This window comes from Liolophura sinensis, chromosome 9 (assembly GCF_032854445.1).
Source record: "Liolophura sinensis isolate JHLJ2023 chromosome 9, CUHK_Ljap_v2, whole genome shotgun sequence".
Taxonomy (NCBI): Eukaryota; Metazoa; Mollusca; class Polyplacophora; order Chitonida; family Chitonidae; genus Liolophura; species Liolophura sinensis.
The window spans coordinates 1,222,802-1,240,137 of NC_088303.1; the positions used below are offsets into that span (position 1 = coordinate 1,222,802).

At 41.3% G+C, this 17,336-nt stretch overlaps 1 protein-coding gene across 1 annotated transcript; it reads left to right on the top strand.

Moving 5' to 3' along the window:
- Positions 1-10,713: 10,713 nt before the first annotated feature.
- On the top strand, positions 10,714-15,980 carry LOC135474800 (transcription factor MafB-like). Its single transcript, XM_064754397.1, has one exon. The coding sequence runs from the start codon at positions 11,020-11,022 to the stop codon at positions 11,941-11,943; it is 924 nt and encodes a 307-aa protein (XP_064610467.1). The 5' UTR covers positions 10,714-11,019; the 3' UTR covers positions 11,944-15,980.
- The last annotated feature ends 1,356 nt before the right edge of the window (positions 15,981-17,336 follow it).

The window sequence follows — 17,336 nt, forward strand, 5'->3', positions numbered from 1 at the left end:
ACACGCAAGGTATGTGCCAGGAGAAAGGGTAAAATCAGTCCAGGTATCCAAATCATCGTATACACCTTATTGGATTACAAGTTGTTGTCAATCAAAATACGTACCATATTAATATATGAATATATTGCAATTATTGGGAAATCCAATATGGCGATCTTGTTCAACACTGACTGGTAACAATGATGCAAAAAGCGTGTGTAATTAAATGTACTTCTACAGCAACAGCGAGGCAGCTGGTTAATAAAGAGGTTAGAAATATTCATAATAATTATAATTATAATCACCATAATTATTGTTATCACCATCTGTAGACAAGTATACGTGTAATCTACTTGTTTTCTACTTGTACAAGGTCCAGAACATTATAAACAGATGCATGCGCCAATAATAGGAAACTCTCTTTCGCATTAATCAGTCAACCTGCGACCTGATGTTCTCACAACCTGCGACCTGATTTCCTCAAAACTAACTATCAATCAATTGTAACTATCAATTTCTCGGTCGTCTTGCACCATATATTTCGTATTACTTATTGCCCAATGATTGCAGTAAATTACTTGCAACATATATTTCGTATTACTTATTGCCCAATGATTGCAGTAAATTACTTGCAACATATATTTCGTATTACTTATTGCACAATGATTGCAGTAAATTACAGCAATGCAGGCAGTGTGGTGGGTATCAAACAAGGATTTGCCAAGCGCTCTAAGCATTTCAGCTGGTAAGGTCTCCTTTCATCGTAAGTAACACAGCATAAAACTAAATAACACCAGGTCTACGTATTTCATATAATGAAAATAACAAACTTTTGATTAAGTGGACGCAAACTAACCCCCTTGCACGTGGATTAGATTATTTATTTGATTCGTGTTTTACGTCGTACTCAAGAATATTTCACTTATGCCACGGCGGCCAGCATTATTGTGGGTGAAAACTGGGAACAGCCCGGAGGAAATCCACGACCATCAGCAGTTTACTGGCAGGCCTTCCCACTTACGGCCGGAGAGGGAGCCAACATGAGCTGGACTTGAGCTCACAGCGACCGCATTGGTGTGAGACTCCTGGGTCATTACGCGCTAACCAACTGAGCCACGGAGGCCCCCTCAGCAGGTCTACTGAAACAGTTCTCATCCTGCAATTGGTTCCAATGGCTACATGTCTGTACCAACAACTTTATTTTCCGTATGAAGGTCCGGTTTCTGTGACCAGTCAAAAACCAACGCCACCAGTTCAACTCCAGGTTTTCGCTGCTGTCTTCCGTTAGGAAATTTCTCCGTTATTAAGTTTTATAACTATTAACTCTTTAATCCTTGTATTTTGTTCTGACTGCAAATGGTTCGCCTGTAATTAGTATTGTTTTACTGCGTCTGCGCGATGTCCATTCGGTTCCTTGACGGAAAACAATTATAAATCAATCCACCGGGACTGCACACACATGGCCACAGTGTCATCAGTCATTGTAAACATCTAGAAACGTTGCTTTCAAATCAGCTCTTCCTGGAGGTTCTATGACAACGTACGTCTGCAGGGGAACTCCGTGGCCGAGTTGTTAGCGAGCTAGCGCAGCATAATAACTCAGAAGTCTCTCGCCAATGTGCTTCATGTGAGTTTAAGTTCAACTCATGCTGGGTCACTCTCATAGGGATGGTCGTTTGCCCCCCCCCCCCGAGTTCTGTCCCCTTTCCTCCCACGATAACGCTGATCACCGTCCTATAAGTGATATATTCTTGCGTAAAACGTAAAAGTAAAATAATAAAATAAATAAAAAATGTCGGGAAGTTTGTCAGGTATCGTATTTATATGTTGTGCATGAGGTATACAAGTGACTTCCCTATCCCTAAAGTCTGACAGTTTAACTGTCCTTTTTTTATAAATATATCCAATGTATGGTGTCAAACACACATACACAAAAATAAATAAATAATCACAGGCACTTGCTGCATTGTAACCCCGAGTAGCAGCGTTACAAACTTGACCTTTCATGGCCTGTGAGATGAAAGCTTACGCCGGTAACAGAAACTCGAAGTTTCGATCACATCACATGGACAAAAGAGACATTTGAATGTTGTGTGATCTATACTGGGTACATATCTCTACGCGGCATTGTTAATGTTATTGCTTCGACAGAGCAGTCACCGTTCAATATAGCTATATATTTGTCATCATACTGATCAGATAATTGAAAACAGAGGCGGAATTAAATTCCAGAAAGTTATTTTAAGCCATTTTTTTCTTATGGCACCAGTAACCTCATCTGATTAGTTATTTACGGAGCAGCTGAGGGTCTAACTCACCACACTGTGGCAATTCTATCTGGCAGATAACGGTCAGCCGCGTATTTTTATCCACTCCCCGTGATTCAGGCCGTGAGGAGAAACATACCTGATGGAATAGTGAACACTACTGGTTATCTATTGATCGATAATATCACTTATCGATCTGATCGACTGGCCTGTTCCTCGTCCCTTCCCTTCCGTATTGGGAATATAACCTTCTACGATCCGGATGTGGTTTACCCAGAGGCTACGCCTATCTGTACCCATATAGATATCCCAGTACAGCCCAGTTCCAACAAATTATGTAGGCTACTTCGAGGTCAACATAACACTAAATATGAACATTTTAAATTATAGTTGTTCCCAAATTTAGACATATATAGGCCTACGCCACTGAAGTCCTATTTTTGATAAATATCAGATGTTGTTTTTATTAAGCAACGTGTTGGTATTTGTAGATAATGGTTGGTATCTTGTCCTCCCAAACCCAAAATGAGTGTTGAAATAAGTTGTGTATGTTAAAACAAGGCCATATAGCATTGCCATAGTGACTGCCTCTCAAGAAATTAGAGATGGGTGCATAGAATTGACTTGATGAGCACGAGGCTATCAAATTGTATGCAGAATTCATCATGAAAACAGTAATACTCTATGTAATTAGATACTTTACATCAAGGGTTTGTAAGTAAAGACCCACGTCACGACAAGAGGTACAGATGTTTCCTATATATTTATGTGTATCGTTTTCTAATGCACCATTACCGCTCATTCGACTTCCAATAATCGACCTACCCTGGTATAAATCAACTAGCATGTGCTATAGGTTCTCGGGATTACGTCATGTGATGGAATGTGTAATAGACTTCTGCTGATGACGTTGCTTTATAGCCAACTTATACGACATTAATTGGGCGAAGATAGCTCCTGCACTGTTGTTTTGTTAGGTTTGGGATGCCGAACTTTCTTTCAAAACAAAAGAATTTTGATCCCCCTACAAAAACTACGCTCGAGATGTCAGCGGTCCTTAACAGGCCTGCTCCTACAACAACGCCCGGCGCATTCGGCTGCCCCGGAGCACGTCCGCTATGGCAGGCCATTCACGTGACGCAGATTGACCTCTCATCACCTGTGCAGATTGCAATCCGAGTACAAACAAGTAAAAACTACAGGTCTCTCATATCATATCAGCTCGATCAGTTGCGGGCTATTATCATCAGAGGTAGAGATCAATGATCAAGTCAGTAGTTCATCGATCAGAGGTATTCACGTATTAGTACCAACATTCCTGATACGTTATGTGTGTGCCAAGAAAACAAGATAAAGTCAACATGTACTTTGTTCATGGTGAAATATGGTCCCCATATTCATACTCACTCTTAAGGTTTTATATCTCCAGTTGCAACGGTTGTACATATTTCATATAATGAAAATAATAACAAACTTTTGATTAACTCAAAGCAAACTGACCGCCCTTGCACGTGGATAAGATTATTTAGTTGATTTATTTGATTCGTGTTTTATGCCGTACTCAAGAATATTTCACTTATACGACGGCGGCCAGCATTATGGTGGGTGGAAACCGGGCTTGGCCCGGGGGAAAACCACGACCATCAGCAAGTTGCTGAAGACCTTACCACTTACTGCCGGAGAGGAAGCCAGCATGAGCTGGACGAGCGTCCGCATTGGTGAGAGGCTAGCGCGCTAGGCAACTGAGCCACGGATGCCCCCCACGTGGATTGGTGGAAAATCTTAGGTGTGGCGCTGAACAACAATGAAATAAATCTATAATTTCTCAATAACTTCAACAAAAATATGGCTACCGCAGCGCCCGTCAGCCATTCAGCAAAACGACTCCAGGCCTCACAACAGTTTGGTACAGTTAAGAATACAATTAAATAATCTTTAAACATATATTACAACTGCATAAACCAATAAATTAATAAATAAATTAAACTTATTGACTCATGTAATATGTAGCTGAAGCATGTACGCCCACAACTTAATGATAATGACATGCATGTACCTAGATGTGTGCTAACAGTCTGAGTGAGGAAGACGTTCGGACTCGTATCTAGATGCATGCAAACGGTATGAGTGAGGAAGACGTTCGGACACATGTATCTAGATGTATGCAAATGGTCTAGGTGAGAAAGACGTTCGGACACATGTACCTAGATGAATGCAAACGGTCTGAGTGAGGAAGACGTTCGGACACATGTACCTAGAGGTATCCAAACGGTTTAAGTGAGGAAGACGTTCGGACACATGTATCTAGATGCATGCTAACGGTCTGAGTGAGGACGACGTTTTGACACATGTACCTAGATATTTACAAACGGTCTAGGTGAGAAAGACGCTCGGACACATGTATCTAGATGTATGCAAACGGTCTAGGTGAGGAAGACGTTCGGACACATGTATCTAGATATTTGCAAACGGTCTAGGTGAGAAAGACGCTCGGACACATGTGCCTAAATGTATCCAAACGGTCTAAGTGAGAAAGACGTTCGGACACATGTATCTATATGTATGCAAACGGCCTTAGGGAGAAAGACGTTCGCACACATGTACCTTCATGTATGCAAACGGACTGAGTGAGGAAGACGTTCGGACACATGTATCTAGATGTATGCAAACGGTATAGGTGAGAAAGACGCTCGGACACGTGTACCTTCATGTATGCAAACGGTCTAGGTGAGAAAGGCGTTCGCACACATGTACCTACATGTATGCAAACGGTCTGAGTGAGGAAGACGTTTGCACACATGTACCTACATGTATGCAAACGGTCTAGGTGAGAAAGACGTTCGGACACATGTATCTAGATGCATGCAAACGGTCTAGGTGAGAAAGACGTTCGGACACATGTACCTACATGTATGCAAACTGTCTAGGTGAGAAAGACGTTCGCACACATGTACCTGGATGTATGCAAACGGTCTAGGTGAGAAAGACGTTCGCACACATGTATCTAGATGTATGCAAACGGTCTAGGTGAAGAAGACGTTCGGACACATGTATCTAGATGCATGCAAACGGTCTAGGTGAGGAAGACATTCGGACACATGTATCTAGATGTATGCAAACGGTCTAGGTGAGAAAGGCGTTTGCACACATGTACCTACATGTATGCAAACGGTCTAGGTGAGGAAGACTTTCGGACACATGTATCTAGATGTATACAAATGGTCTAGGTGAGAAAGACGCTCGGACACATGCATCTAGATGTAAACAAACGGTCTAGGTGAGAAAGACGCTCGGACACATGTACCTAGATGTACACAAATGGTCTAGGTGAGAAAGCCGCTCGGACACATGTATCTAGATATATACAAACGGTCTAGGTGAGAAAGACACTCGGACACAGGTATCTAGATGTATGCAAATGGTCTAGGTGAGAAAGACCCTAGGACACATGTATCTAGATATATACAAACGGTCTAGGTGAGAAAGAGGCTCGGACACATGTATCTAGATATATGCAAACGGTCTAGGTGAGAAAGACGCTCGGACACATGTATCTAGATATATACAAACGGTCTAGGTGAGAAAGAGGCTCGGACACAGGTATCTAGATCTATACAAATGGTCCTGGTGAGAAAGACGTTCGGACACAGCTACCTAGATGTATACAAATGCTCTAGGTGAGAAAGATGCTCGGACACAGGTATCTAGATATATACAAATGGTCTAGGTGAGAAAGACGCTCGGACACATGTATCTAGATATATACAAACGGTCTAGGTGAGAAAGACGCTCGGACACAGGTATCTAGATATATACAAACGGTCTGGGTGAGAAAGACGCTCGGACACAGGTATCCAGATGTATACAAACGGTCTAGGTGAGAAAGACGCTCGGACACAGGTATCTAGATATATACAAACGGTCTAGGTGAGAAAGACGCTCGGACACATGTATCTAGACGTATACAAACGGTCTAGGTGAGAAAGACGTTCGGACACAGGTATCTAGATGTATACAAACGGTCTAGGTGAGAAAGACGCTCGGACACATGTATCTAGATATATGCAAACGATCTAGATGAGAAAAACGCTCGGACACAGGTATTTAGATATATACAAACGGTCTGAGTGAGGACGACGTTTTGACACATGTACCTAGATGTATGCAAACGGTCTAGGTGAGAAAGACGCTCGGACATTACATTTACAATTACGATTGATGAAGGCTACCGCAGCCATTTCTAGAGCATTTGCGTTCAATTTCCCAAAGAACTGCCGCATAAGACCATGTAATCTGCAAACTTGGCGCAGTACTTAACCGTTAGCTTACTATCAACATTAAACGAGTAGAAAACTTAAAACAATGACACTATAGGCTGAAAAGAGCACATTCTTTTCTATCTGGTGGTGCCTGCTGCATAATTTTGCGATTTTTCCTCGCCATACATGTAAAGTCTGAAAACGGCGAAGCTGGCATAAATCGCTGAGTTCATCGAATCCTCCATCTTTAACACCCAGTAATTTATGCTGGGGGTGTGTTGCCTCTCAGCCAGTGAGAGTCGTTAAGACTGCCGGCTTGTTCGTGTAAACTCGGAACCTACGTCCAACATCCCGCTTTCCGGATCGTCAAGCAGAAAACGAACTGTACTGTTCGCTACCTTCTGGGAAGAAGAGTTCTACCGGAAATGTACGAACTGCACTTCGGCGGTTTCCGACGGCAAATCTCCTCGTAACACAGAGGACTTCAGGACTAGTTCTTATCGAGTCGCACACAACGGATTTTGGCGCTTACTTTATTTATAATTTATCACCTTGAGGTACATATTAGAATTTTTATGGCATGCACGCGCGCGGAAATGCATACTCTTTAAAGTGGTATTTGTTTGATATTTAAATTTTCTTCTCTTTTAATAGTTTATTGATCCCTAGTCTGAGTGAGTGAGTGTTTGGGGTTTAACGTCCCCTGGTCTGACACATTCTCGACAAGATATACCTGTAATTTTTCCGAAATGGTGTTAGGCCATACAACCATTCGTTTATCAATATTTTCTACTGCACGTTGTGGGTGTCTTTTTGGTATTGGCGCTTTAAAGCTTGCGTTTCCACAATAAAAAAAAACATGTTTGCTTTGGCTGTATACGGATAAACAAGTATAATGTCTTGCTAGACTACATATTTTCATGATATGATTTGTTTGCCTACAAATTAGTGCCGCTTGATATAGCCCTCAGATTACGTACGCTGATGTGTATAATCAGCCTATAGAAATATCAGCACAGAGATTCCGCATCAGACACCACAAAAAGTAACCAATCGGAGACCTGTATGCATGGAAGCAGAATGGAGAGCTCTTCAAATGGCACGAGCCTGGTCTTATTATTTACATCGAGTAACACTGTTCCAAACACCACATGCACTTCAGCTTCCTAATGCATTTTTTCTCCTTTGTTTTCTTTTCTCATCATTACCTATTTTAAAATTTTTAACATTTAAGCAGAAAGACTACTTTCACCGTCCACTGTGCCGGCCCCGCACAGCTCTATATCGTCTTACTCACTCAAGCGTGGAGGCCCACTTCTCCACTCGGGGCTACGGCCTGATCTCTTTTTTTCTGATTTAACTTTGTTGACCGCAACGCAAATTTTTTATATACTTATTTTTCTGCTTGCTGCATTGGCATTTTTATATTTTAAGAATGAAATCACCTAGTGAAACCTGAGAAATCCTAACCTCATGACAGTTGTCACGGTTGAGTAGGTCCAAGGAGAAGTAAGACGTCAATCTGAGGAATCCCCCTCATGCCGCACATGCCCATTCAAACCGGCTGCATATGTTCAGCCTGAGTAGTGCACATTGATGACTTTTTTTCTCTCTGCCTCCTCTCTTGGCTCTGTTTTTATTGGCTATCGTCTTGTACTTACGGCGTGAGACTTTTATCCGCTTGACTGGCCATAAAAACCTATATAAAAATGTAAAGCGTTGATCGCCACAGTATCACCAATCTCGAGCTCAAGGGACTAACATTCTGGGAGGTAAGATGTCGAGTCTCCACCAAAAACAAATGTTAAATTTAACACTGAATTTAATTTTAATAAGCTATTCTGGTAACATGTAAATGAAATCGGATCAGGGGAGTATCAGTTACGGGGCCGCTGCATGCGGTTTGTGGACTACTAAAGCACTGGCTCAAGCGCTAGCCATTATTCGGGAATCTGTCTACATGACTGTATAGGCGGCGTTTCACCTAACTTAATTTTATATCATCTTTAATACCCTCCTATCCTGGGAGGGTAATAACACTGCGGTTTTATTTTCTCTTCCTTCTACAGTGTCTGGAACACTTTTCCCGATTGCTCATTTGTCAACTCAAGCCAACGATACTTGTAGCTTTCTATTGGCCTATACCCGCGTCAACCTGTGCACAAAAGGTGAGTTTCAGTTTAGTCGGCATTTGTCTTTTGGTGCTCAAGGCATTCGACTTTAAAATTTAAATGTAACCAGTTCGACGGTTATGTACCTTAATGACACTAGGTGTTGAGCGATGGTACCTTAGCCTATATTATTCCAGACACTATTGTTTTAAGGGCCCACACCACTGGTACAGTTTCTGGTACCGGTATTTAATGTAGCTATTAATTTTACATAAACACCCTTTTGCACATAATTTATGAAGCGGAAACTGGTGCCCGTCATTGTATTAGTCTTCAAACAGTAAGAGTATAGCAAATTATTCAGCAACAATTAAAATTCTAATATCAAATCTTCAAATCAATCAAAATAAATATGGTGAGAATTGTATTTAACTCTAAATACATTAACTGTCCTTGTGTGCATGTATGTTGACCTTAATAGCATCCCTTAATTTATGCGTGAAAAGACATAATGGCTGAATCAAGTGTCGTTAAAGGTTTAGCTCCACGCATCTATGTACAGTGCACGAGTTCACTTAAATAATACTTAAAATAATTGTATGTGAGACAACACCCGGACGGAAATTCAGAGGAAATGTAGTCGCGTTGTTCGAATATATATAGTTCTCACCAGATGTGAAAATTTGTTTTCTACGCCAATTACCAGTACAGGTGTAATTACCGGAGAGGTGTTTATAATTCGGGGCTAATCAATGAAGTCGTTCTGGGGGGTCAGATTTTAAGCTGTACAGTGAGAAAAGTGCGTAGCTTCACGTCTGTATCATGGAGAAGGAAATGAATGGGCAGGAAGACTGGGTCTCTGTTGACCCGTTCCCGGCGTCCAGAGGGAAGACTGGCCCCGGGACCCGCGGATCAATGCTGGGGAATTGAGGCAATGACATGTCCGGAACGAGACAAATCAGTCCAGCCTTAACATGCACGGGTCAACCAGACAATGTTATTATTTGCAGTAAATAAACATTTTGGAACGACATATTACTGCACCAAATGGCTCACCCCAAAACATGCCGTTCTCCTCAAATGAGCAGAATGTTGAGGTGTTTACATTAATACCCACGTTCGATATAATAAATAGCAAACTAGCTAGTTATCACACGTCACGCACACAGAGCAGCAACAGTGGATTTTAAAGGCGCACAACTCCCAAGTTGTCTGCTTAGTTATCAGGGAAACAGAAATGCAGCTAGGTGTTTGAAGCAACCATATACGATAAGTATGGACTGCTATGTTATTGAAATATGCGTATATACATTTGTGTTATTGACTTGTCTAGCGAAATGTGATTTTCTGAAGTAAAAGACAAACAAAAAAGTTAAAACACAGCAGAAATACGTCTGATTAAATCAGGGGTGATTAAAGTATAATTAACTATGATATAGCTTCATCAGGGAAATGTGCAGTTATAAATACGGGATTACCGGAAAAGACAGCGTGGTCAGACTGCGGTCATATAAGCAACCGTTGTGTGACATGTCAACAGTCCAGTGTCCAGCGCACGGCGATCTCGCAGCGAATGTATTGGGTGTAGAGTATGAAGGAACCTGTGAACCCAAGGAAGTTAAGCCACAGATCACACACGGTCCTCTGCTTTAAATCGTGTTCGCTTAAGACATGTCAATATTGGCCCAGGTAAACAAGTATAGAAAACACACGTGGGAGAAGTTTGTATCGATTTACGCGGGACATCAGCCGGGCTTGCCACTATATACTGCCATCATAACAGTCTCAAGGTTGATGGTCAACTGCCTATGTGCGTTCTAACACATCGCACAGTAACGTAACTGTATTGCACCATGTGATGCAGTACTGTCTATTCAGTGTCATGGCATGCCTTGTAACTATACCTTTACCTCGTTTTCAGACCGCAAAACGTGCTGTTACCAAAAATAGACCCGGGGGAGCACAGCGATTGGACCCCTCCTCACCCATCGACCCTTGGCCGGCTGTGACGTCACGGGCAGTATATATACCGGCCGGGATTTCCCTTGAACTCGTTGTTGCCTGTTCGTCCCATCTGGCTACTTCGTGGCAGGTACTGGCCCGTCACCGACCACGATTTGCCAGCATTTAATTCCTCTATCACTCTCATGGAATCATCAGACACGGTATTCTAGGCACTTGCTGGCTAGGGTTTGAGCTGTCAGTGTGTATTACTTGACTGTATGGTATAGGAGGCCGGGTAGAGCGTGTGAGTGTGTGTTCGCTAACCCATGCCCACTGACCTATATATACGTCTATGTATATCTCACCCAACTGGATCACCAAGCTCCAGATAGAAGCTCAACTTGGACTTCTCTAACATACCGCTGCTCACTTACAGCTCGGATTCCCCCCCGGGAGAGTATGGAAGGTAACCAGCATCTTGCTGATGAGTACATATACCACTTTGATTTGGAACAGCTGGAATTCCCAATAGTGAAGCAGGAAGCGGACGACCGGTACTTTATGGCGAACTGTTGCATGACCGCCCGGCCCGAGGCCGTGAAGGCGGTCAGCCCCACCTCCTGTAGTGTACCACCGTCCCCCAGCTTCAGCAGTGAGGGAGTGCCAAGTCCCGACCAGAAACCGCTCACAGTGCTCGACGACTTACTCTGGCTGAGTCAGAGCGTTCAGATCACTCCAGACGACTTAGCCTTGTGCACCGGGGAATCTGTCGACTACACAGGCAACGCCACCAACACGAACACCATCTCATCTTCACTAAAACTGAATCAGAATGATCTCACATGCTTGGACGGGTCACACGTCCAAGCGTCGTCATGCTCAATGTCGCTGTCCACCAACGACTACTCTCCGGATGACCAAAGCGAATGCAATGAAGACCTCACCGATGCTTTCGACCACAGGATGCGCTGTTGCTCATCTAGCGGCAGCAGTCATTACAACGACAGTTCCCCAGAAGGAAGCATGGACGATGGCCTTCTAGACGACGAGGAATTGGTGTCCCTTCCCGTCCGAGAACTTAACAAACGCCTTCATGGCATCCCTAAAGAAGAGGTATTGAAACTGAAGCAGAAACGCCGCACGTTGAAGAACAGGGGATATGCGCAAAATTGTCGCTCCAAGAGAATGGCGCAGCGATTCGAGCTGGAGAGGACCAACCGATCCCTTCACGAGCAAATTTCAAGACTGAAGCGTCAGGTGAATGCGTTGACTAAGGAGAGGGACTTGTTCAAGAGTCAATGTGTAGTGCTTTCGGGAGCAAACCGAGGACGAGGTCACGGGTCGGTGTCCAGTTATCCAAGTTCACCGGACGGCGATTTGTAACTGGAATGAACAGAGTATACCATCTACCAGTGGCTATTTCATCCTAACATACATTCGACTTGTTCATCCCTCATCCAGTATACACACTGTGCTTTACCACCATACGATGATGAAAAATGACGGTAACTTTTTTGCGTCAAGGTTTACTCTTGGAAGGCTCAGTGGCTTGTCAGAATTGCAGGAGAGGCGGCTTAGACTTGGCATCGCCCAGAAAAGCAGCAATTTACCGAGAATGCTAGTCCGGATCTCTCGCATTTAACATTATGTAAGTGTCATGATCACTATTCCATTGTCATCTTTACGCCGTGTGTTATGTGTGTAGTAAATGTACCTCGTCCAATTTTATTTTATCTTTATCCTTATTTTTGTTTAAATCCAGTGTTTCCATATGTTATGATGACCTTGCCTTACCATACTCACCACAGCGGGCTGGTGCGTTATTTTGGGCCCTGGCGAAATGCAACCTGTTAGATGTGGGTCACGTAATGTATAGCTAGGATCTGACTACTATTAGCTCAAGGCTTGTGCACGGGTCCCCATAACCCTGTCCATCACCACACATCTTTTCACTCCAATTAATATATTTTTGATATTTTAACCGGCCATGCTAATGCTTGGGGCAGATTCTCTAAGTGTTTGTATATAGTGTCAACAGAAGGTAGAACGGATGATTCAGTACTGTGTATTATTTATTCCATGCCCTGGCCACTGTCTTTTCAAGACGAAGCCCTGTTCGGCAATCTCAGGACCGTCATTATGATATTCAGTTATACCCATAGCTTATTCCCCACCCCAGACGTGTTAAGGTTACCACTGCTACAGAACACTTAACGTCCTTCTGTAGGTTTCTCCCGTGAGAGAAAGAAAGTAAAGAAGCTCAATGTGAATTGGTGATATGTACATAGTTGAAGTGTTACTCTACATGTTCTGAGCAGATAGGCGTGCTGAAGTACTTGCAGTAATGTAGTACAATCTGACTGTGATAGACGGCACATTAGAACACGTCTGGGGTGGGATAACGATTACCCAGCTGTATAATCAGACCTCTGTTAGAAACATACATCAAATTTTACCACCTCCATTTCGTTCCCCAGTCTGATCAGGCTTGTGATAGTCTTGTCTCTTTCCACACGAGATCAAAACCTTTTCTTTCACCATTTGGCTGTTTACATCTGCACCTAGCAATCATAAGCTAACGTTACTATAACTCCCATGACGTTACTATAACTACCATGGCGTTAAATGTTGAAAGCATATGTTGTCATGTTGGTTACAGCCAGGTTTGTAGCACACAACCACTGTATGCAACAATGCCCAGGTCGTAGTCAGTATTTGTTTTTCCCCCCAAACACAAGGACTGTGGAATCTTATGGGCTTCTAATAAGACATTTTTTTGCTGTATTGTTTTTTTTGTAAATGTATTTTGTACACAGCCTTTTAATATCCTGATAATCTACTTAATGTATGTACAGATATCTTCTATTCTTCCATGACTTTTAAAACTGCTTTTTGACAATCCTTTTCCAATATGGATGGCACAGAGTTGATCTTGATGTCTTTGATAAACATATGAACCTGTAAATAATTTTTATTTGATCCAACAACTATCTGCATTCTACAGCTATAGTGCCTTTGTCTTGATATGCCTTGTTAATGTGTACAAAATTTTGACATCATTATTGTTGTTAAGTTTTAAAAATTTTAACTTCTGTTGTTCGGAGAACAATGGAATATGAGCTGGAAATATAAGATGTATCTGAGAGGAGGACAGGAGACTAAGGTTTTGTAAGTACAAAACCACCCACTCATGGACAAGAAGGTGATGTATGGTGCACAAGTTTATACAGTTGTGGTGTTCCTAGTGCTCAATTTTAAGGCCAGCTTTTAGATTTTACTACATCCGACTATTTATTATTTATTTTAAGTGTGCCATTCACTTCTGTGCCATGTTAGTTCCTGTTGTTTTTTTTTTCACCCAATGCCTTATTCTTCACTTTATATTTTGGGTTCATACTAAGGCCTGATTGATCAATGCTGTTTTTGACTATATAGCTACTGTTATAGCCGTCCTTAGAGGCCTATTAATATCCTTATGTATACCTGGGTTGAATTCAAATGCTGCTTTAATTTATTTTGATTTTGTACAGAATCTGAATGCAGTCGGCTGAAGCCACATTCTGTGTATGTATGTGTATATGTACCCAGTGGTCAGTACACACGACATTATTTTCTCTTTCAAACAGCACAAAATGTGTACTCATGAAACTGTAAACTAGATCTACCAAACCTTTAGTAGTATATACACCTGTATTATGTCTACTTAACATTATTGTCTACTTCAGCCAAAATACTGAATAATTGTATATTCACAATACTGATTATGAATCGTTTCTCTCCAAACAGCATTACCTGTTTATGCATGTACCTGAATGTTATTGCTAACCTGAGAGACTTTTTCCAAAGTCAACATACTAGACCAGCCAAATATCTGTACATCTATACATGTATTTTGATCATCATAACAGCAACTCACTTTCCATCGACCACACTCATTTTGTCCCTTCCCAAAATCTACAACCTGTATTGTAGCATCAACTCATTACCACCCCTACTTGTTCCATAACTTACATGTCCTACGTGTATTAGCTTCTCATTATGACCTTACTGTCTCAGTCATACAACCAAAATTTTTCATTCACCCCGTTACAGTTTTAACATACTCATTCTGTATTTTTATTCAGTTTATGTTCATTTGAAAGTTTCAGCCATCAATATAGGGCCTATGATTTGTTTCCCCTAGCTACATCATTCCACTCATCCCATACCACTGGTAGATGTCCTTTTGGGCCAACAGGAAGTTGTATACTCTAACACATGCACCAGAAGACAATAACTGAAGGCACTGTGATTGGTCAAATTACGTGCAATCATCCATCAGATCTCAAAAAAGTTACTGTTTTATCTGGTTGCATATTCACGAAACGCACATATATGTGACCTTTAGTCGTGTGCTGCATTTTTATATGTGACGTGATCGTAACCGAAATTGTAAGTCTTTTAACTTCAGCCCCACACTTGTGAGATGGCTGAACATTTTTTTTTTTGAACTCTTGATGGTTAGACCATTGGAAGTACCAAATATGTCAAGTAACAAGGACTAAAGCAAGCAAGCAAATATTGAAACAAGAACTATAGGGCAGCAAGTGAAACAAACAAACAAGAACTAAAGCATGGCTTCAACAACTAATATTCAATGTGCTTGTGTATGTTTGTATGTGTAAGACAACATGTACAAACAGAAAAAATATAAAAAACAACTCTGTTTACCATGAAATGGATAAGCAGAGTCAAAGAAAAAAAAGCAAAAATATAAAAAATATATATAAACAAAAAATTATGAAATCAGAACAGCAGCCTCATGCTGTGAGAGGCTCCCGTGGTTCTGACTCCCGAACTTGTCAGTCTTCAGAGAACAGTGTGAGCTCTAGAGCTGAGAGTATGGTGACAGGAACGTGGCTGTCCACTGACCAGGCCAACAGCAACCATCTGTCAACTGGACCGGTTCAACCTTGTATTATTAATTAACTGAACAGAGGTTTGATGTTTGAGCTTTACTGCTGTGCATCACATACAAAATGATGGTTGTAACTGTTTGGTAAGAAAATCAGGTGACCTGAATGTCTGAGTTTTTAGAATTGTGAATGTTGGGTCTTGGGAGTTATCTCCCCCTGATTATCCATTCAGTTGTTATCTTAATTATGTCCTGCTAAAAACAATCTGTAATATGTGTTATTTATTAATGTTTATGATTTCTTAAGATAAGGCATTGTATTCATACATTTGTTACTGATTACTTTCATTTAATTTCTTTGTTTTGGTTTTCTTTTTGTTGCTTTTGATTGTTTCTTAGCTCTGGTTTAAATGTCTATCCAGAAGGGTTGATCACATGACTATGGCGTCAACAGCAACCTCTGTTCTTAAACGAACAATTATGCAAGAGAAAAACAAAAATATGAAATGAATAAAAAGGAAATAGCAAATGCATTATGTCTTGTTGTCTTTGGCTTCAACTATGAGTTACTTGTCATCACGGGTGCATTACTTTGGCTTCAACTATGAGTTACTTGTCATCACGGGTGCATTACTTTGGCTTCAACTATGAGTTACTTGTCATCACAGGTGCATTACTTTGGCTTCAACTATGAGCTACTTGTCATCACAGGTGCACTACTTTGGCTTCAACTATGAGCTACTTGTCATCACAGGTGCATTACTTTGGCTTCAACTATGAGCTACTTGTCATTACGAGTGCATTACTTTGGCTTCAGCTATGAACTATTTGTCATCACGGGCGCATTATCTTGGCTTCAACTATGAGCTACTTGTCATCACGGGTGCATTACTTTGGCTTCAACTATGAGCTACTTGTCATTACGGGTGCATTACTTTGGCTTCAATTATGAGCCACTTGTCATTATGGGTGCATTACTTTGGCTTCAACTATGAGTTACTTGTCATCACGGGTGCATTACTCTGGCTTCAACTATGAGCTACTTGTCATTACGGGTGCATTACTTTGGCTTCAACTATGAACTACTTGTCATTATGGGTGCATTACTTTGGCCTCAACTATGAGCTACTTGTCATTATGGGTGCATTACTTTGGCTTCAACTATGAGCTACTTGTCATTACGGGTGCATTACTTATAGGTGACGCCATCTGGTAACTTTTACATACTTGTAGTTTACTTTGATCTGTTTTTAGTATATACACATAGTGTAAATGACCAAAATTATGCCACCTCCCCCCCCGCCATTTTCTAAAAAAAAAATTGTTTTAAGAGGCATAAACATATGAGTTTTGGTTTTGAAACTTTCATTTTTTACATCTTATCTTTGGAACAAAACTGAAAACAGTTTCCCAACATCAATAGAGCCCACAGAATCTGGCACAATGATCAATTTAATAGTCATAGAAAAAAATTTATGTCATTTACGGTATACACAAGTTTCTAGAAAAGTGTCCGGTGAGCTTCTGTGTGACAAGACGTCAGTGAAATCTGATAACAAGAAGTTACAATGTACTCCTGGCAGTAGATAATCCACACTCCAACAAGCAATGAATGACATTAGATACCAATATTTTGAGTTTGAGAAAGAGCAAACACAAAAAATTCTATGGTCATTCAGGTTTATTTCCAGACTTCATCCCAAACAACTATGGTTATATCATGTGTCGTGTTGTTATTGGCTAGACAATATGGCTTTAAACTATTGGACGGAATGACAGATGATTAAAGGTGACTCTCTGATGAATAATCCCCATTTTCTGTTCAATGAAAATGGATTCAGAGCATGTGATTATGTACAAAGAATTCGGCACAAATTTACAT